The 22,929-nt window shown below is 34.1% G+C and overlaps 1 protein-coding gene and 1 non-coding gene across 2 annotated transcripts; both read left to right on the top strand.

The window, feature by feature from the left end:
• Positions 1 to 1,377: 1,377 nt before the first annotated feature.
• LOC140059162 (uncharacterized) lies at positions 1,378 to 21,625 on the top strand. The gene is made up of 28 exons (XM_072105009.1): positions 1,378 to 1,491; positions 2,018 to 2,093; positions 2,759 to 2,856; positions 3,090 to 3,481; positions 4,341 to 4,619; positions 5,128 to 5,346; positions 6,312 to 6,495; positions 6,782 to 6,895; positions 7,514 to 7,710; positions 8,392 to 8,622; positions 8,902 to 9,150; positions 9,729 to 10,214; positions 10,819 to 11,113; positions 11,527 to 11,705; positions 11,933 to 12,265; positions 12,400 to 12,534; positions 13,004 to 13,349; positions 13,920 to 14,169; positions 14,528 to 14,699; positions 15,047 to 15,263; positions 15,448 to 15,590; positions 16,375 to 16,518; positions 17,481 to 17,628; positions 18,456 to 18,479; positions 18,579 to 18,657; positions 19,041 to 19,090; positions 19,632 to 19,889; positions 20,357 to 21,625. Exons 1-28 carry the CDS (start codon positions 1,434 to 1,436, stop codon positions 20,422 to 20,424), a joined length of 5,424 nt encoding a protein of 1,807 aa, XP_071961110.1. The 5' UTR covers positions 1,378 to 1,433; the 3' UTR covers positions 20,425 to 21,625.
• On the top strand, positions 17,193 to 17,264 carry Trnat-ugu (transfer RNA threonine (anticodon UGU)). Its single transcript has one exon. It is a non-coding gene; the product is annotated as a tRNA-Thr (tRNA).
• Positions 21,626 to 22,929: the final 1,304 nt, after the last annotated feature.

The following is a 22,929-nucleotide window of genomic DNA, read 5'->3' on the forward strand; positions in this document are numbered from 1 at the left end:
GTGGAAAATAACTACTACGCATATTTAGAATCACTTATTTATTCTCCAGGCCGATTTGATGGCATAAAGAAAAACAAGGCCAACAGCCATAAGTCGCGTGCTAAAACGCACAGTGATACCGGACCGACAGACAAGACCGACAGACCGACATAGAGTCGCGTCCACACGACTAAAAAGTTACACGTACCGCTTCCAATGTTTTAGTCTCTCTACCGCTCACTATGTCGGTCGGTTGGTCGGTAAACACTAAGTTGAGCACGCGACTGCAGCCATGTATATGGGCTTGTTTAAATATTAACTTCTTTTTCTCCTATTTTCAAATGGCGGTACTCAGTAAAAAAAAATTAAAAGAATTATTAAATTTTCCATCGGAAATGCACGATTACGGTCATCAAGACATGCCCCCTAATAGTATATCTAAAATTATTTTGTGAATGCTCCCCTTGTGGTCTGATTTCTAATCTTTATAGCACCCTCTCTTGTTGTTTGGTTGTAATGCTTTCATAAATTCTCCCGATATTTTTTCACTTATCCAAGTTCCAAAAACAAAGCAAACAATTGTAAAAATGACAAAATGTTGTTGTCTATTTTGCCTGTAGCAATTCAATAGTGTCATGAAGTGGACGAATAAATATTGAAACATAATTTTTTTAAATATATTTTGTTTAGATGGATGTCTGTTCTTCTACTTATTAAGCCATAATAACAAACAAAAATTTAAAATTCGATAACAATGCAACATGCTAATTAACATACTTATTAATTACTGATTGTATAGTGTTCAATATTTACACTTTAGCAACTTAATAATATTTGTACTTGGATACAAAGTCAATATTTTAGAAATAATGACTGTATTATAATGTATACTGTATTTTAAAATCAAGTAGAAAATAAAAATGTTTGCACAATATTATATTATTGTTCCTTCTTAATAATATTCTCAATTAATATTGTTATATAAAAAAAATCAATATTTAACAACAAAATTAATTTACCCTTTCAGAAAATGGAAGATTCCGAACAATAGACCCACAGGTAGGCAATACTAATTATGTAAGTTTAACATCTTATTGAAAAATAACAAGAGAATTTTGATCGACCATTCATTGTTTACGTCAAACATCTATATATTGGTTATTCTATGGCTATGAATACTTCATTCTTTACGAAAAATCAATTACACCAATAGCATACAAGTTTTATCAATATTAGTTGTCATGCAGAAGCATATTAACTGTGTTAGTCTTTATGAATTTAAAAAAAATTAATTTATTACAATCAATACCAATTATTGATATATTTATAAAGTCTTGCAACAGATGTCGACTTTCTCATGACTTCACTTTTGAAGATGCATTGTTCAGTTGTAACAGAAGACAGTTAATATCTTCGAACTTTACATACATTTGAAAACGCTTAGCAAGAAGAAAATGCTGCGTCTTTACTTCATACTTTTTACTGTCGTTTTTGCACAAACTCAAGAAATTGGTAAGTTTATGTTTTAATAAATGTAAGTTAAGAAAACCACAAAGGAATTATTTATACTTGGAATTGGTAAGATCATTTTCTAACCATTCTGAATCAGAAAGTAGTATTTATTGTTGATGAAATCATACATTTAATTTTCTAATCATTGTAATCTAAATCATAAATAGTCTGTAGTTGATGAAATCGTTAGGATCATTTTCTTATCATTGTAATCTAAATCGTAAATAGTATTTGTAGTTGATGAATTCGGTATGTTTATTTTTTAATCATTGTAATCTAAATCATAAATTGTCTAATAATTGTAACTTGAAAAACTAGTAAGAATTCTTTAACGTTGGTGATTGTTTTTAATGTAATTTTTACCACTATATTAATCCAAATAACCATCTACAACCTATACTACAAATGCTGTTGCAATACGTCTAAAAAAATAAATTTGGAAATATAATAGAGGGGAAGTCTTTACATTCTTGAACCATTTCTGTCTATGGTTTAATAATTTATTTTATTTTTAAATTTCTTTCAGAGGAAAATCTTTCTGTGATACCGACGACGTGTACTCATAAAGTGTTTAAACGATGCGGACTGTCAATGTGTTCAGAGTAAGTTTAAAACATGAATTTAATCAGTAATAACGATGGGATATCTAAAAAATCAAGATCAAAATATTTTCAAATAAATGTAATATAATATTATACAATAGGCCTATTTTAAGATAATTAGAATATTGATCAGTGTATATTTAATATCTTTGTATTTTGATATACTGTACATTTTGGGGTAGGTTGTTGAAAAATATACAAAATAAAAGTCTTTTTCAATCTTATAAATGTACATTTGCATGTATACTACTAAGCAGCTAATCTTTTATTTTTTCTGCTTAAAATGATATGTTTTAAGATGTAGTTACAATCAGTTCTCCTGAAAACAGAAACACTTAAAATCGAAAATTCTTTAAAACCGTATGTTTTCTTTATAATTTATTACGTTATCACCAAAAAAAGAGAATGTTTTTAGCTATAGTGTGATGAATAAAAGCAAGACGCCACTTACGACGTTTCGTTTTGATTTTTTTTTTATCGTATGGTGTCACTAAAAGAATTATTTGTGGGCGTGTCATACTAAAAAACGACGATGCCACTTGCGTAACATTTCTTTAATTTGATTATCGTGTATTGCCAGAACAAAACCTCAATTAGAGGAATAGCATCTGTGATAAAGTTCCACTGTGCAAAGTTGCTTCTTCTTTTCCTTATGTTATCAACAGAATTAATGAAGTTGAATGCTTTCACGGAACTTGTAACAACGCGACAGGGGCATGTGATTGTTCCCATTGTTGGACCGGAGAAACCTGCAACATTCCCGGTAGGATTTTACCGTAATATCTAGCCTACATGCTGACTTTTAATCAATGGCCAAAATAATTAATAATTTAATACCAGCTTGACAAAATGTATAATAAAATCCTATGTCTATAATAATATCCAATTAGTAAAACTCACTCAAGGCTAGGAGGCTTGGCCACCCTAGCTTTTAATATCTAATCTTTAGTCTGATTCAGCTATTGAAAAATATTTTATTTCTCATTTACTGAATAGAGAACTTACATAAACCCGTGTTCACACGCAACAAGATTGAAGTTGCTTTGAGTGACCAGACCGCCAACCATGTGACCACTCTGAATGCATTGGATCTCGACGCAGATAAATGTCTGCACAAGAACTCGTGCCATTGTTCGACAGTGCTGTACGCAATCGAAGAGGGAAATGACGATAACATGTTTGACATAGACCAAACCACAGGTGTGATCAGATACACACAAGATCTCCCAGACGATGTCTTTGATATCGAGCGAACTTTGAAGATCTCGGCAAGAAATCCGATTCACACTACAAGACATATTAGAAGTGCGGACACACAGCTATCATCAACAGTAGATGTGGTGATTAGCAGTCCAGAAGTTCACTCTAGACAGAGACGTTCAGCAGTTGTACGTACATTTTTGTTTGTTTTTCACGCAAAGGAAAAATATACGCAAACTAGAGGGTACTCCGAGAGTACAAACCTCCGCCTACTGTAAAATTCCCCTACATAAAATGCCCCCTGAATATTTTTTTTTTCATTTTTTTTTATTAGTTCTAAGTGTAAATATGTTAACTGCACACTACAAAGTTGTGGATGACAGTGTGGTGTATTGGTTGGACCTTGATCTTTGACCCTGACCCTTCAAAATTTAACCACAATTATATGAGGTGTCATTGATCATTGTGGCTAAGTTTGGTGAGAATCGGATCAAAACTGTGGTCTCTATAGGCAGTAAAATAGTTTTTTGTTAGTTGTGACCTTGACCTATGACCTTTCCCCCTCAAATTCGAACTCGTCCGAGCTTTTTGGGCATAGATCATTGTGTCCAAATTTGGTTAGAATCGGATAAAAACTGTGGCCTCCGGGCTGTTCACAGACACACACACAAACATACAGGGGTGAAAACATAACCTCCTTGGCGGAGGTAATTAGGCGACTGTGTGGTTAATGTTTATATAATACTCACAGTAGCCATAAGAGCAACGTTTTAATTGACCAATCACAAGTGATGGATTATTTAAACTGTCACTTGTCATTGGTCAATTCGCTTGCGTTGCGTGTGCGCCATTGCATTGCATTATCACCGTATTAATATTATTACGGTATAACAACGGATATTTAATATTGTGTTTTAAAATAACAAAAATTTTTCTATTTATTTATTTAACATAAACCTTTACATACTCACTGTTATCATTGTTTGGATTTACTATACTTACTCGATTAATTCAGACTTTCAATAAAACATCTTTTTCTTCTTATAGCCAACGGCGACGCCTACCTCACCAGTATTTTTGGTAGAAAAGCTTGATTCGTTTACAGGTATAACCACTTTGAAAATTGGAGAAAAAGTTCCAATGAAACTTTCGATTTGGTTACCAGCAGACGAGACATTTGACTTGGTCGTTGAGCTTCTCACCCCATATGAATCGTCAGCCATTTTCACTATTTGTGATCCAACCATTACACACGTTGGTAGCAACTATGATGGATCCGTTGCTGAGACTGTCGTCACTTTAGACGCTAAAAACGGAGACAAGAGAGTAAGATTGTATTATTATTCAAACATATACCAAATTTGAAATCCTATCTAAATAGGTAAAGTATCAAGCCTGATAAAAAAATCCACATTTTGTAAGCCAGTTGAACAACACCTTTTGAGAACTCCAATAGAAAATGCTACTTATCAAAAGGCGATATAGAGAATGAGAAACTGTGACGTCGAATAATCATGTCCTTATTTCAAAAACTATAAAAACGAATATGAACAGATAAAATGATGATTTAGAAAATATAGTTTTTAGTGAAAGAAAATAATTATAAAATAAATATAATGTTGGCAAAACAGTTGTTTTTATTTCAGTGATGTATGAGCAGGATAATGTGAGATATAATATATATTGTTGAAGTAAATGTTAATCTTACTGCAGTTACTGCAGTAGGCCTAACTACATTTTGCTTAGTCTCTACCCTATTTATGTCATTTTAACCAGCTTTTTTAGTTAATCATATACATGCTATCTTAAACAAAATAAACTGTTTTTTTTACAGTGGGACCGGGCTGTTATTGACTTTGGGAGCATATCACACACCGGGGTCACTTCTGCGAGTGACGCAAGTAAAATTGTCATCGACTACGCGGTAATACTTGCAAACAACAATGCAACGCAGGATGGTCAAACCTATGACGTGGTGGCTGGCGCTACTTACAATGATGACATCTGGATTGCCCAAATCGCATTCACTGCTTCTATAGATCGCGATACGTGGGTAATGTATTTTCTTCTATCCAACTACTAATAGGTCTATGTTTAATAACTAAGCCGGTTTTTCACGAAGTGAATTTAGTCGAGCGAATCCAAATAACTGCGATTTTTATTTTGATCGTACATGACAACTTATTTCCCGAGTTCAGATTGGTTGCGTAACTTCGCCAAATAAAAAAAACTCTAGGAATCATAATGTATAGCAGAAATGTAATTGGAAGATAGCAATACGAATACGCATGCGTATACTTATGCTGATGTTTTCAATTTGCAAAGTGGAAACAGGCTTTGCTTGACTTAAATTATTTTATCGAAAATGTGTGCCATATACACTTGATCTACTATATATACACTGCAGGGAATAATTTCGCCAGTGTAGCATAGCAAAAAGCTATACAAAACAACCTTATTGCTACACATTTCGAAAATTGTGTAGCAAAAAATACAATACAAAACTATGTTTCTTGACTAAAAAATCAGTTTGATTAGCCATTTTGCTAAACAAAATTTTCAAACGAAATTTTTCCCCGACACTATAGTAAAATATAATTCAGGAGACTTGATATTAAGAATCTTGAAAGCAATACATTTATTTAAAGATGTATTGTCCCCAAAAAACATTAAAAATGAAGATTAATTAAATCAGACTTTTAATATCTTATTTTGCAGTTTTAATAAAGTTAATCACTTCAGTACAAAAAAAAACACAAAACAAATAATGTTTTCACTTATAAAATGACAAAATAAATGGTAAATTCAATCAAACCCCCATTGGCTGGCAGCCAATTTGATCATTTGTTGCTTTAAATTACAGTTTTTTCCGGTAAATACATATTTTTTCGATCCAATTTTTGGTCTAAAGTGGATAACTATTATGTTACATTAAAATAGCATATTCAACAAAATGTTGTTAAGAATTATTTTTTCAGGGGAACAATACATCTTTAATTATTATTCTTTTATGTTTAGACTTCTTCATCAGAGTCGGTTATTTCTATATCTGGACCAAACGAAATATACAAAGATACATGTGCGTTATTTTACACCGACATGCTTCTCCCAGAGTATGGTTCCGATATCCGTTTAGATGTAATGGCAGAATCAGAAACTGAACCAATTATGAGCTTTGCCTCTATGAGTGTTGGATCATATGGTAGGTAGAACATCATCATAAATGTACTTTCTGTGCTGCGGCCTCATAAAGACATAAACCGAATGTCTATATTAGAACGCTTCTCATTGGATAACAACATACCTCATATGGACTATAGAATGTACAATTATCGCCTGCAATAAATGATTTCCCACGCAGAGAGCGAAAGTCGTAAATTGGCCTAGGTAGTCTTAGGCCAATATTTTGTAGTCAAACAATGAACTTTCGAATATAGATATAAATTGCCACTACACAGCAATGACAAATACATTTTACTTTGTTACAGGTGAAAGCTATGACTGTATGGCAAAGGATTTGGCACGTTTTGAAAGTAACTCCAATACGTCATCAGAGTTCAATGCATCTGCATCATATGTGTTTGGCAGTATCACAAATGCAGGTAGGTATTCACGTAAGGACAATTGTCAACATAATTATACAGCAGTTACTGCAGTAACTATTGTACATTTTGTTTACACTTTAACCTGATAATTGAATTATTTAGCAAGCTTTGTTTAGGGATAATCATACACACTGCTCATTGCAGTGACTGCCTCAAATAAAAGGTTTGCAATAGGCTATATCTTGGAACTATATTGATTGTTTACTACAGTAAACGAATGTGCTTACTGCAGTAAGAGCAGGCAGCAGAATAGTTCTGACGTAATCGAATGGCTATTATAATGTTCTACTGAACTTGTATAGTTTTATCTTGCCTTTCATACATTCCAGGGATTAGTACAAAAAGTGTTTTAATGTTTATTTTTACCTATGCCATGTGGTACTATATTCGGTCATTTACAGTAAATCTCCTAAACACGTCTTATTCAGAGGACAACCATTTCCTGTAAAATCAACGGAAGGGAATGCAGTTGTATATCTTAACACTAAAGCCAAATCCCTATACTATTTTATATAGAGTCTGTATATATGTATCTTCTTTAATAGGGGTTCTGTGCATATCATTCTAAATAAATGTAGTTGTTGTTAAAATTCATATTTGCGATATGTTTTTTAGGAAAACGTTCAAGAAACGGGATTAATAACGACACGCAGGACACAATCAGAGTGCAGATTGCCATACACCTAACAGACAGTAGTGAAATAGTCGACACTAAATCGTACTGGATCGGTGTATCATTAACCGTGGACAAAGAATACATTCACTCCAACAAATATTCTGTGACGGCTTTAACCCAAAAGCCAATTACGCTTGTAAGTTTATAATATATAAATACTGCACAGTGTTATATTTAGTGCTGCTGTGCTCCATGTACCTGAACACATGAAAGCCTTAAAGCTTGGTTCCCACTAGAACGTAACGCAAGGACGTAAACGCAACGCAAGCGTTTTAACCAATGACAAGCGAAGTTAATAGACAGTTAGCAATCAAACGCGTTACGTTCTAGTGGGAACCAAGCTTTAGTGTTGTGACATCAGAACGGCATTATTCTCGGATCTAGATTTTAATCTAAACTTCAATAATATGTCACAAAATGATAAGTTTATATTTATTATGGGTGCAAATGATCCCGATATCATCAAGCCAGTTATGAAGTATGTATGTTCGGCGTTTGAAAGGCGCTCGACTATTCAGGCCTCCACCTGATACTAAGCGACCTTTATGCAACATACATGTTCATTGAATGCTTTTATTATTGCTTTTTCTTTTATATCTTTGTTTAATTTTGTAAATGTTGTTGTTAACCATACCTTGATGTTAAGGTGAATGTTAATACATTTTGAATTTGTGGAATCTAAATGACCGTCATATGAAGCAAAAGAGAAAAGTTCAAATCTGAATTGGACAAAAATAACGTTTTTCTAAACTTTAAAATTTAAAATTTTAGATTGTTAGTTCTAACAATCTGAAAATTCAAAAACATTTTTTTTTAGGCGAATGACCCAAGCTTCAGTTTCTTCGCAGCCGATGGCAATGATATCATAATTGGAGGATACGTTGGTCTCATATTGACCTTTGCCCTGCCAGAAACAGCAACAACTGAACTTAGTGTTGAGGTTGCCATGGACTCGGACTCAATCATGACCATATGTAGTGCTGAAGTATATTTTATCGGTCATAATTACCCATGCGAGGGAGTGGCTACTCCAACATATAATAATGAGGTAAAAAAAGAAAGGGCTGGGATTTGACACAATAATAGAAAAAGAAACCGGTGAGCAGGAGAAGGGTTGCACCTGCCAACTCTACCCTTTTCTATCCCTAGCCTATTAAACACTTGGTTACTACTAGAGAGGCAACACAAGGACGTAACGCACCGTAATATATTTGACCAATCACAAGCGATGGACTATTTAAACTGTCGCTTGCCATTGGTCAACTCACTTGCGTTGTCTTTGCGTTGAGCCAAGATAAGATACAGATTAGATTTTCTTTCATTATAGGGAGATACAGTAACATTTGATTTTGGACGAATTACAAACATTGGCCGAAGATCAGAAGTGTCCGACAGCACGGTCAAGATCAGAGTTGTTGCAAAAATGTCAGAATCTGCGGTCGACGGAAATCAGTACACAGTGACGTCAGGTGTAACGTATTCAACTACATCAACAGCTGAAGTTCTATGGACTGCCACGGTTGATCTCACAGGTTCACAGGCTATGCCTCAGAATTATGCAAATGATGACACCAAGGTAGCATTAATTAAATTATCATTAGCTTAAGAGTTTTCAAATACATACTACATGAATGTAGGCCAATTGTGGACATAGAGGAAACAGAAGATAATAATACGAAAATATATACGAAATATAATATATTACCTAAGCATAATGATTCAATCACACAAAATGCCTGTTTAGTTGGTTTTCCAAGATCATACGAGTGTCAAAACACATCCAGCAAAATGATGACATCACAAAGTCAATGAGCATGGTGGCTAATCATTTAAAACACAGATGTTGAATAAAAAATCGCACGCATAAACATCTACCAAAGTTTCTTTTTACAATAGAAGTTATCTAAATTACTACATTAATTCAAAGCTGGGAACTCTTCTATTGTCAATTTTTGTTTGATAATTTCAACAAGAGCCTTGCGGGGACAGTGGGTTCTATGCAACAAGGTTTTATTTGTCTGTATGAAAATTGCATCAGTAGCTTATTATTAAATTGCTTACATTAAGCGTAAATCTTTTTGTTGCATCATAGTGAAAATCACGCTTAAGATCAGAAGAAATTAATATTATGTTCAATTTTTTTTCTTTTTTCAGATACCAACCTTAGAACTTATTAACCGGGCTAGTAATAATTACATTTACAAGAATTCAGGCCTGTCTTTCAACATGGATTTGATTGTGCCTTCTGCTACCTCGTTTTACCCGTTTACATTTGAAATTGGCGTTCCGGAATCTAGCGAAGAATCTCTGTTTGAAAGCTGTGAATTAAGTGTTAATAGCGTAGGAGGGTCATTTCCGTGTTTCAATGAAAATAATTCTATGCTAGTGGAATATCCTTATGAAACAACCAGTTTAATGGTTATATCTTTGGGTCCTTTTACAAATCCCGTATACGAACCCGAACCAACAGATCCCAACGATAATAAGATCGTGTTTGAAATGCATATGAAACTGAAAGATCATCCGGATATTAACGATGGTGATATTTACAACATATCTGTTAATTTTACGTATGGAGAAGAGGTGGTCATCAAACAGATGTCATACGAGGTTAACTTAACTGATCCAGAATTTACAGAAGTAGGTTTTCTTTGAATTTCCTCTTTAAGTTTGCTCCCATTAGGACGCAATGCAAGGACGCGAGTTCACCAATGACAAGCGACAATTAGAATAATCTATTGCTTGTGATTGGTCAAATGACATGCGTTGCATTTACGTTCTGCATTGCATCCTAGTGAGCTTTAAGAAATAAACATGAAGATCGATAAAATACCAAGGTGAAGAATAGAAGATACATCTTCTTGAGAATACAACAATGTACTATTCAGTAGAACTCTTCAGGACCAAACAAAATGTCCTCTTAAGCTTGGTTCCCACTAGCGAGGCAACGTAACGCAACCTACGCAACGTATAAAAATTCCCTTCCGATAATTGTGTTTGCCCCCGCCTGCGTGAAATCAAACCTGCGATGCTTGCAGCACTGTTGCGTTGTCGGTTACCACTTCTGATTACGCAATACATCACTTTGTGTCGATACGTCGCTGCGTTGCGTTCTAGTGGGAACCACGCTTTAGTATTCATTACAACCGAATTTGGTATAGTCGTTATACTCTATTCATAACATCATTTATTTTCAATGTTTTTGCAATTACTAAATAGCTTATATAGTACATTTAATTTTTAGGACAACGAGGAGCCACAATTTGAATTGAATTTAGACGACGGCCGTGTCTCCGCCTTGGTGGTAGGCGAAACGGCAGTTTACACTATGGTTATCTACACCCCAACAAATTCTGTTTCAAAGTATCTCATTGACGTTATTGCCGAAAACAATACATTATCTGTCTGTAGAGCGGATATTTTAAGATCCGGCAGAAATCTTCCATGTTTTAATGATTACAAGGCAAATTACTATTCATACGAGAATGACAGGTTGGTGGACCGTGCCTTACTAGATCTTGGAATTGTGAGAAATTCAGGTTAGTGAAAACATACTAAAATTCGTTTTTCTTATATACGTTTTTAGTGTTGTTCATCAGCATAAAGCGATAAATAGTGTTTCTAAACATGTTTACTTGAGAACAGGACAATGATAATAAATAGGGTTTAGTTTTTTTTCAACAGAAACTATTATTATTATAACTCTATAACTCACTATGTCGGTGGTCGGTAAACACTAACTCAAATTTGCGCACGCGATTGCAGCCATGTATATGGCCTTGTTTCAAATCTCAATCTATCTAATAATCCCTGATCTAACATATTTCTACCTTATCCCTTATCTAAACTTCTTCAATATAATCCATCTAACCTTAATCTATTTAATCGTATCTATCTCATTTGGTTATTTCTAAATACTCATTAATCTATATTATCTATTCATTATCTTCAGGAGTAACTCCTATAACCAATGGGGAGGACAACTACTTGGTGTCTCAGATTGTGGTTAGACTTGACGAGCAGGTAGACGCACAGTCGTTTGATGTCACTGTGAGGACTGGTCAAACCCATCTATGGTCAACATCAAGAAATATTACCTTTAATAGTGGGACTAGAACACCAACTTATGATGTGAGTTTAAAACATTATGAAAAACGTTTCTTTATCAGTTTTAGAGTTATTCATTACTCTATTCCTATATCCAAAGTTTTTGGTAATCCAGTCGGTCTTTGTGGAGTTAGTTATGATCAAACATATATCAATAATGGTAGTAGGCGAAACTATCAAAGTATGATAATACATTATTTCATAGTAATTTTGTTCATATTTAAAAAATACTAATGTTAATTTTATTTTAGGACCTGGAACCTTTGCTAAGTTTTTATGAAGTTTACCCAATAGGTACAGTCAGTAAGGGAGGAATTGCTGAATACTCTTTTGATGTCCATATTCCATTTAAATCGCTTAAAAGTTATCGTTTGGACGTGAGTGGGGTTAGCGGAGATGCAACCGTATGTCAAGTTAATCTTCATTACGCTGGCTCCAACATACCGTGTGTGAACGGCAGTATGTTGACAACTGTGTATAACACGACAGTTCCTGGTTTTTATGATGATATTGCAACGCTAGATGCTGGAGTTATTACAAACATGGAATGGGTCAATGGAACCCTTAACCAAGATGCCAATGTGGTAGGCATATTATCTTTCATTTGCATTTCTAGATAAAAACTAACAAACAAATTATACTTTCTTACATAACCCTAGATGCCGTACCGAGATCTAGAATGGAGCGCTTACCTTATGCGTCTTTCTTATTTTTTTAGGTTCAATTTGAGGTGATTTACAGAGTGGAGGCAGACACTGACGCAACTTCAATAAACGTTGCTGCAACTCTCACCATTGACGATGTTGAGAAACCAACTCAACAATTGACATTTAATGTTCAAGATGCTCTGGAGGTAGGCTACAGTACAACATTTTTAAAACTCCCTCATACATATGCTTATGGTTCCTACCCTGCTACAATGCAAGTGAAGTAGTAGTCTATAGGCCTAAAGCCATGTGAACTCCTCCAAAGCTCTGATTGATTGCACAAATTACAAAAAGTAACTGACAAGAGAAAAACTATTTAGAATTCGTCACAGAAACGGATTTGGAAGGTTGAACTAGGAATATGCTTTCAATAATAATAGAAATCCAGTAATACAGGGAAACAAACGTAAAGCTCTGTCTACACTATCAAACTAGTTTGACAAAAACAGTGTAATGGGCCCAAATATGGTAGTGATATGTCACGTCCATACATGGGCACATCACATATTTTGGCACATAAAGCTTGATAGTGTAGACATAGCTTAAGACAAAGTCTATAGCCTACTACTCTTCATCAAGTTAGATAAAGTGCCTGTGTTATCGTTTATCTTACAGACGTATGCATTAGATCCAATATATACCTTTCTTGGACCACATGAAAACGACACGCACATGCAGTCAAGTCCAGATATCTACACCATAGGCCAGAAGCAGAACTTTACCGTCAACATCAGTATATCTCAAGTCACCAGAACAATGAGTGCAGAAGTTACGTTTTCATCAGTGTCGGGAGATACCAGTGGTGAAGCATACTTAACAATTACAAACGTCACAATTCAGCACATTGGCAAAAATTATCCATGCGGTCGTTTCTACGAGTTGGATTTAACATATGCGTCAACTCACAGCACAAGTCAAAAAGATTCCGTAACGATTGATTTAGGAATTATTAGCAATTCTTGTAAGTTTTTACTTGAGAATACAAGAATAAGAGGAAGACTCTGTTAACACCACACCCTACAACACATTGCTATACAATTAGGGAATATTTAAAGGGATATGTTCAGTTTTATTTAAGGTTGATTATTTAGGGGTTGCGTAGGCCTACTAACGCGCATTAGCGTCTATGGTTAGCCGCATGTGGTACTATTCCGTAGTGTTGTGTGGTGTTTAGTATGACCCATACTCTGCAGTGTGTAATATTTGGCAAAAGTATTTGAATGCTAATTTATAATAGCCCTACAGTTATATTGTCATTGTGTACAAATGTGTGCCACAGTAACAAATACGATTTATATCCTTTAATAGGAATATAATAGATTACCAAAGATCAGATAGGTCACTCGGGGGTTGGGGGTGTTACTACACTAATTGTCATATATAACTCTGCCACAAAAACTAATAAGCATGAAAGCTGTGTTGGTGACGTAACTATAGATAAATAATAGGCAACTGTATATAATTTGTGATCAGAAGTTTAATTGTTTTATACAAAATTGATTAGTACAGTATTTCATTTTTTATTCGACAGTTTCTTCACACATATATCAATTTGAGGAACCAAAGCCCGATGACGATGCAATTCTAATTGATGTTGAAATTCAATTGGCCGATAATTACGAATTAACCGATGTGCAACAGTTTGATGTTAGCGTCGAGTTTAACGGTGATGGTCAGCCGTTGTCACAGACTATCGAAGCCAACAAGACTGGTTCCGAAAGACCCGAACTTGTGCTTGATATTGACGTCCCAGAATACGATCCACAGGATATCAATCCAGGGTAACAATTTTTGTTTGTTTAAAGATGTATTGTCGCCCAAAAACATGAAAAATGAAGATTAATTAAATTAGACTTTGAATAGGTTATTTTGTAGTTTTAATCGAGTTAATCACTGGCGTAGAAAAAAAAAGAAAAATTATGTTTTCACTTATACAAGCATGGCATTTTAGATTCAGAAACAGCATTCTGGACCTGATACAGTAACTGGTTTACATAAACATTCTACTAGTCTAGTGAAGTTTTTCCTTCCTTATGTAAAGCTCAGTATATTCCAATGGTTTCTTGATGGTTACAAATGTACACAATGTTTTGTTTTCATGACGTCAGCAAAATAGCTTCCTATGTTGGTTTCTTTCAGAGATCTGCTGGCTGTTAACACAGCCATCGTGCATAGCGACACATCATCTGCTCATGCGTTTGGAGTTTTTCTAAACCTTCAACTTCCTAACTACATTACGATTGAAACCGTAAATATTGATAGCGAACCACAAGTTACGACCCAAACAAACAATGATGGTTTCCAAATGCTTGTAAGTAACGCTTACTTAAAGGGTAGCTCCAGGCATAGCAATTGTATTGTTTATTATAAAACAAACCTTGCCAATAACTTGATAATAAACCCAATTAACTAAGTGGGTTATTGTCAATGAGAGAGGTGATTCGGAGCTATTGTGAAACCACTGAATATAATTGTAATTACTTTGACAATCATAACGTGATGGATTATTTGAATTGTCGCCTGTGATTGGTAAACTCGCATGCGCTGCGCCTACGTAATTGCGCTGCATCTAAGTTGGAACGTTTGTAGTGTAGCAAGATGACTATGGTTTGGCCCGACAAATTTTCTAAACTATTATTATATCATTCATATTTTCAGTTTGGAAAGATGTTTTTTACTGATATATTTACAGCTGACTTCAATTTCTCTATCGATCCTCTAAGCACACTGCCAAGGAAACAAGGACTCATAAACACCACAATTCCTATGGAAGTAATATACTACGAACTCAGTAGTATGTCTGGGTCAACTCCTGTATTGGGACAGGTTTATAAGTCCAAAACGATTCCTCTTGTCATCCAATTCACAGTCCCAGGTAAGATAATTTAGAGCTTTTGATTTTGCGACGACCTCTCTCCTACTCTTAAAACATGCACAAAGTAATACATCATACATCCATCATTATTATGGAGGTAGGATTATACCCAAGCATGGGATTATAATCCATCATATACTGAAACAATAGGGTGTGTAAGTTTGTAATTTAAATTCTATTATAGAATGCCTTACATCGATTGGTGGCGACGCCTGTAACGTCACTGCGTCTTCATCATTTGATGGTACGCACGACGCTCAACAGGGTTTAACTACAGGGAATGGTTGGATTCCTGCTCTTAGAGATTATGAGAAAGAGTACATACAGGTATGACAATGAACAAACTTTTCTCAAAAGACAAGGAGTTATTCTCTGTCTGTCTAAATCTTTTGATTTTAAATAAATAATTCAATTTCTATATTCTATTCTTATACAAGCAGTATAACGATAAGCGGAAAATGCAGTAGGCGTTTAGAAAAGACTAGCGAAAGGCTAAACCTAGTAACAAACAGATTTATTCATTGTATTTATTATTTTCTCATGTTGTCCTAAAATTATAACCAGATGATATCACAATAAAACAATTAAGAAAACTTAAAGGAAGTAAAACGACCAACAGAAAATGATGAACCAAATATATAACAGCAAGACGTTGACACAATATAAAAACCATTTGGGCTAACAGATGGAAAGAAAATCATAATGTTGGAAGACGAACAACTTTTAAAAGAAAATTCGAGTGAACTTGCATCAATACCCTAAATACATTAAATGGAAGGGGACTGTTATGTGTGGTTAAATAATGAATGAATGAGTAAACATAGCAGTCATAAATAGGAAAAGGTATTTGTACTCGCGTGTTCGTTTCGAGTACGGGTTTAACACCGGTGTACAGCGGCATACAAAGAGTGCGGATGATGAACTTAGCTGAGTGTTGCTGTGTCGTCATCATTAGTTCATGGACCTATAAATTAGGTTCACGATTAGTACAATCAATGTACAATTTTACAATTGTCAAAGCTCTGTATTAAAATTAAAGCTTAATGAAAAGACCCGCTATGTTTAACTACTTTGTTTAGCGTTCTTTATGTTATCATTTTACTTCTACTAGGTTTTATTTCATATTGAACGGCATGTAACTGGAATCAAAATGTTTGTATGTGGGGACACTGATAACACAGTTTTACAGTTTACGGTGGCTTACTCTCCAGCATATGTCACCTGGGTTGACTATAAAGAATCATCTGAAATTAAGGTTTGTAGAAACTTAGTTCCTTCAATGCAAATAGTTACACATGTAGGCCCTATTTAATTATATTATTATTTAGTTAACAGTATCCACCTGCAATGATTATTACTGCAATAATGATATGATTTTAGTATTTCTATGTAGATGTGTAGTGTCTGTATGTGTTCACTGTAATAGACACAGTGTATATATATATATATATATATATATATATATATATATATATATATATATATATATATATATATATATATATATATATATATATATATATATATATAAATCATACTGTAAATTATAGAAACAGTGCTCATATTCGGAACATGATCTTACAATCGCGTCGAGCATAGCTCATTGCCGAAAGTTCCGTATTTTTTTAGTTGTATGAAAAAATGTCTCTGGCGGGATTCGAACTTTCGGCAATGAGCTATGCTCGACGCGATTATGAGATCATGTTCCGAATATGAGCACTGTTTCTATAATTTACAGTATGATTTATATATAATTTACACAGTGCTACGCAACATCATTGATTTACATATACACAATATTATTTAAAAAACCGTTGCGAATTAAAGTTGGAATTTATTCTGACTTGTTAAGCCTCCACTGATTGTGAGGGCGTTTGTTGTGTGAGAGAATGTATCTGGTGGGTGAAAATCTGTGATAATACCATACATGGCTCTGTGGTCTAGTGGTATGATACTCGCCCTGTAAGCGAGAGGTTGCAGGTTCGAATCCCGCCAGAGACATTTTTTCATACAACTAAAAAAATACGGAACTTTCGGCAATGAGCTATGCTCGACGCGATTATGAGATCATGTTCCGAATATGAGCACTGTTTCTATAATTTACAGTATGATTTATATATAATTTACACAGTGCTACGCAACATCATTGATTTATATATATATATATATATATACAGTATAAAGTACATATGCCAATGATCCATTTTTCTATGATAGGTGTTTGAAAACGCTTTTAACGATTCTGAACATCTTCATATTCTGGCAAATCCATTTGATGCAATTGCCGTCAGAGTACATCCAATGGAATCGGGGAAGAAGTTGAAATTTGATGTGTATGGATGCCAGGCAGGATCACCTATCACCAGTAACTATAAACCATGGTTTTATTATTCATTCACTTTTAATTCACTACGGAATAAATTATCTTAAGTAAAGCGGAGCGGTTAAGGCAGGGGCGCCGTTTACCATACTTAAAGAGCCAACAACATCGGCAAGGGTTCGAGGCTCCTAGTTCTGGTGGTGGAACAAGTCTTCTCGGAAAAGGACTATAAACCGTAGGTCAAGTGTACACAGTTATGACATGTGTGTACTTTAAAGAACCCGGTTCATTATTTCGAGAAGAGTAGGGGATTACCCCCGGTTAACTGTTTCACAAAATAGCCCCTGTATCAGGGGGATTACTACCTATCCAATAGGACAGTGATTAATTTACTATTGGTAATCCTTGGCCACATTGCCTAAAGACATAAAATAAAACAAAGAAATAAATAAATAAAGAATTACTCATGCATAACGGAGTGTAACTGGTGCTATCACAGTTCTCTCGGAAGACCTAGCGTACAGGGCTATGCAATGATGAGAACTCCTGGATCCTATACTCTATCAGATAGTGAATAGCAATGAGAAATGTATACACGATGCCAATGAATATTCGTCCCAGGCAATCATCACCACCGATGGTCTCCAATTCGAGCTTTAACCGGGCCGCGATACTTAAGAAACGTCACAAAATCATAAGATGTGACGTGACTTAAGAACCTGACTAGAATTCGCTAATGCAAACGCAGCCGGTCCATACAACGTCTCAGCATGGTCCGGTTCCATATACACGAATTTAAGATTATAATGATTAATGTATAGGCTATGTGTAATGATGATAATGTTGTAATATCATACCTTTTCTTTTTACAGCTTGTCTGTCAGAAGGATCTACTGGTAAGTTAAAACCATTACAATTCGTTACATAGGCCTACATAATTATTTATCAATCAGCCTTTAAACTCCTGAATAACATATTACTATATTTTATTTTAGTTTTCACTGAATATGACAGAGGCGTGATTGTTGATCCAATATCTGGGAGAATATTTGTCTGTGTTTTGTCATACATTGAGTACGTACATTCTAAATAATTTAATATTTTTACTGTGAAATTTGTATCTTTGTTTTTTGTTCTTTATTATATTCATTTTTAACCGTCGCAACCCAAATTCAACTATTGCGACTTAATAACCAAACTAACCTGCTGTACCAATAGTAGTACATAAAGAAAACAGTTTTTGATTATAGGTAGGATGAGTTAGCGTATTAAACTAGCAATCAAGGCATTCCGAGCCTTAGTTACAGCAAAAAAGCAAGTCTATGTAGATCGGTGTAGATGAGTCTTCTGTACCTATCTCATACTGGTCGTAACTTTGTTTGCTTCAATTTGTGAACACTCTAAGCTGCTGAAATTATTCACTTAAAAAAATACCACAATCGTATTCTATTTTCTAGTGGACCTCATCTCTGTAGTTATTCCGATGACAACGGAGGTTCATGGGATGGTAATATATAATTTTATTTTATTTGACCAACAAACCAAAATGTAAAATACACAAAGATGAATTGGTCAGGGACTGCTAACGTAAACAAGATTACTATAACTTCAAGAGTCTATTTTCCTACCACAAATCAATTTCTCATTTTCAAAAAGAAAACATTTTTTCAAATTCTTATTTTACCAAAACAGGAGCAAATAGCTGAAATGATTAGCTCTGATTGGTTGCTCATTCTTTATTTATTACAAAAGTAGAAAATTGCTCATTTCAATGATAAAATAAATTATCCTCAACAACAAAAAATGGTTTGGTAATGGTAGAATGAGTAAAGGGGTTTCCAAAATTAATTGACCTCTGTAGGCCTACAGAATAAATTGTTATTACTTGTTTTAGAATCAGGAAAAGGAATTCAATACTTTTGTATTCTTCCAAAACTGACAAACAAAAACTTTCGAAAATATTTTTTAATGCCCACCATCAAAATGTGGGTTTAGGCCTATATTTACAACTCGTGTTAAGACTTTTTTATTTCTATATTATTTCTTAGCTATCGATGACAATATTGCAAATGTTATAGCTATCATAAATTCAACTCGAGAAATATACGGCGTGGATCAAAGCGGCCATATTCTTATGAGAAGTGATGATTACGGGACAACATGGTATTCAGTGGCACCCGACAGCTATCTAGAATACGTTGACAACGATGTGGAAATGGTGAAAGCCGAGAAAGTACCAAACAATCCTTCATCAGATGTTACCTTGTCGTTTACAAGTGTAACAGGGGTAAACCAGTCTATTAAAGGTAATTTTGTATAGTTATATATCTAGTCTAGGAATATTAGCACAAAAACAATTCGAAACGCCGACTGGTGGACTAACAAAAAAAACTACAGACTTGGGAAAAGTCTAACTAAATATTGTTATGATCATCAATTGTACTATTAGACATAGACTCTAGTAAGGCTTGCTACAATCTGCTTTCACACAATAGACACGCGACACACTTTATGTCGCTTCTAATAACTCACTCTGATTTTCTTTAGGGCAGCGCCATGAGCATTGATCGTTGAAATGGCGGTTTTATTGGTTTTATTCACCCACAATTTCTACTACTCTTTTTTACCCGATAAAAACTTTGTGTTAAAATCCATCATCACATTTCCAGTTAATTCAGTATATTCTCATTCCAAACTCAACTAATTGGTTATCCCTCATTTCAATCCAGCCTTTACAGGTTACTAAAATAATGTATATTTGTCAAACTTTCAGTTGACGCAGACAGAAGTGTACATAGTTTAGACAGTGATGAAAACTGGCAGCAAATAGGAAAGATGTAGCATCACAAGGAGTTTCACCTATTAATATCCTATTTTATAAAAAAAAAATAGGTATACAAATGATTCCATTAATCATTGTACATGTTTGAGCCCTCAAAGATTTCTATAAATTATAGAACGCATCAAATTTACGGTCACAAATGTTAAGACCATTTTAATTAACATATTAGTTCAAAATTCAATTATATTTTTCAATAAAAATTCTCTACAATTACTCACTGCTTTGATTGACTTGCATAACCTCCCCGTACAACTGGTATCAATTTCGTCTTCTTTGATGAGAAATTAGCTGATTAAAAAGATAAAATTTAACAATGATTTGATATACAGTATATAATTAATAAACGAATAGACGTGTAACAATTCATTTGGAAGAAAACAGCAACAAATTCAAATAATTGAATGGTAGATCAAAAACAGCGGCCAACCAAACAAGTAATATTTATTAATTTAATATACAGTATAAATAAAGTTTTTTTAACTTACCTTCATGAGTTACTAAAATATATGTATAATATAAATTGACCTGTAAATAAACAAAAAAGTTTATTCTTATTTTTGTGTAGAAAATGTAAAAATTATGCTTCAATGAAATCAAGTGATGTTTAATTTTGATAACTAATTGTCTCAAGTACTGTAGACTTAGACGGTTTTGCATTATAGTAAATATATGCCTAATATACTATGGTTAGGAAATCTGTTAATTTCATGTGCTTATTAATATTTTCGAGTACATGGCAAATTTGTTTTTAAGATACATCCTAAAAAAATAAATACAGTAATTCAAATCTCCTAGACCTAGTCATTTTGTTTTATTTGAAAATTGGTATTTACAGATATGCTTATGCATTTAAAGTAAATTAAAACTTTAAATCTGTTTTTTTTTTATGGAGGCTTGGGCAATGTTTATGAGAACAATATGCCTACAAAATACATCTACATTTATATAAATTATGAACTAGATCGATAAGCTAACATTCAAAATATATGCCAAATCCTAACCACACAATTTGACGCTCCCATGTAGCAGCTCTGCTATAGTTGTGGTAGGTCACATGACTTAGCATTGCATACCTAGTGGGAGCCTAACAAAAATCTAGTTCATCATGGACGAATTTAGCTAATTCATTCATTGGTTCAATTAATTGATTAATTGTGGAATGTAAATGTACAAACGAAAGTCAAATTAAACTGACAGAATTAATAATGGTTTGTTTTCTTTTTTGTGTGTGTAGCAAAACAAGCGACTAGCTAACTTAATTTTAGAAAATAAGTTTCTCTATAAAACTAAAGCAATATCAGAACAGAACTATACGTACCGTTATTAATATTAGATATCTATCTTAACGTTTTCAACTCTTGCCGATAGATGATGCAGGGAATAATGACAAGTTGATAACATTGCTTTGACAGAGATTCTACCAAAGAAGTACTTTTTTTAATTGTCTATAGAAGAGTCCCTGGTTTTCAGATGTTTTTGCCAAATGAAAAGCTTTCATCTGGTAGAGGAGTTGTTATTTATGTTCGAAATGGGATGTCTGCCACTCCTGTTTTGTTTAAAGATATTTTGTTTGAGGAATCCATGTTTGTTGAGATTAGAGTCAAAGATCGCACCTTTTTAATTGGATGTGTGTATAGAAGTGACGCCGGATCTAGTGTCAATAATTCTGCTTGTGTTCTCTGTTTAGAAAAGTGGCATCCTTTTCTTGTTCTGATTTTATTATAGTTGGAGATTTCAATTATAGGAGTATTAATTGCGAGCTAGGATATGTGACTGGTGAAGATGGTAAAAATAGTCATAATTTTTTCGACACCATTAATGACTTATTTTAGCACAGCATGTACGAGACCCAACCCGTTACAGAATAGGAGAACAGGCCAATGTTCTGGACCTGGTACTTACATCTAATGAGGATTCTATTAGTGAGGTCCTTCAAGCTCCACCATTAGGTAAGAGTGATCATATGGTACTTCGATTTAAAATTCCAGTTAATATAATCAAAGATGAGGTGGTAGAGGTCAGAAATTATTTCCATGCTGATTATGATAAGTTTCGTGGTTTTCTTGATGGTGTCGATTGGGACACTGAGTTATTGGATAAGGACGGGTTACACTCGCACAGTTCTTTTGATGAGATCTTATCTAGAGGTATGGAACAGTTTGTTCCAAAGTGTAAGAAACACTTGTCTGGAAATTTTAAGAGACCTTTGTGGTTTACTAAGGAGGTTGATAAGTCTATTAAACAGAAGAATAAATGCTGGAAACAGTATATCAAAGCAAAACGTAAAGGGCATGACTGTGCTAGTGTCAAATGGAACACATTTATTAGAGTAAGGAATGATACTGTCAATTTGATTAAGAGTTCTAAAAGCATCTTCGAAAATAAGATTGCAAATGAGGTTAAAGTCAATGAAAAGTCTTTTGGCGCTATGTAAATTCTCAGTTAAACACCAGATCTGGTATTCCTACTCTTAGAAATGTTGAAGGTAAACTTGTTGTAGATGA

Source organism: Antedon mediterranea, chromosome 9, assembly GCF_964355755.1.
Source record: "Antedon mediterranea chromosome 9, ecAntMedi1.1, whole genome shotgun sequence".
NCBI classification, from domain to species: Eukaryota; Metazoa; Echinodermata; class Crinoidea; order Comatulida; family Antedonidae; genus Antedon; species Antedon mediterranea.

Excerpts from the sequence above, each read along its gene's own strand:
- LOC140059162 (XM_072105009.1), top strand. The coding sequence starts at position 1,434 with ATGCTGCGTCTTTACTTCATACTTTTTACTGTCGTTTTTGCACAAACT. Across the intron at positions 11,706-11,932 it reads CTAGAACACCAACTTATGAT|GACCTGGAACCTTTGCTAAG; the intron begins GTGAGTTTAAAA and ends ATTTTATTTTAG. Across the intron at positions 15,264-15,447 it reads CATCCAATTCACAGTCCCAG|AATGCCTTACATCGATTGGT; the intron begins GTAAGATAATTT and ends ATTCTATTATAG.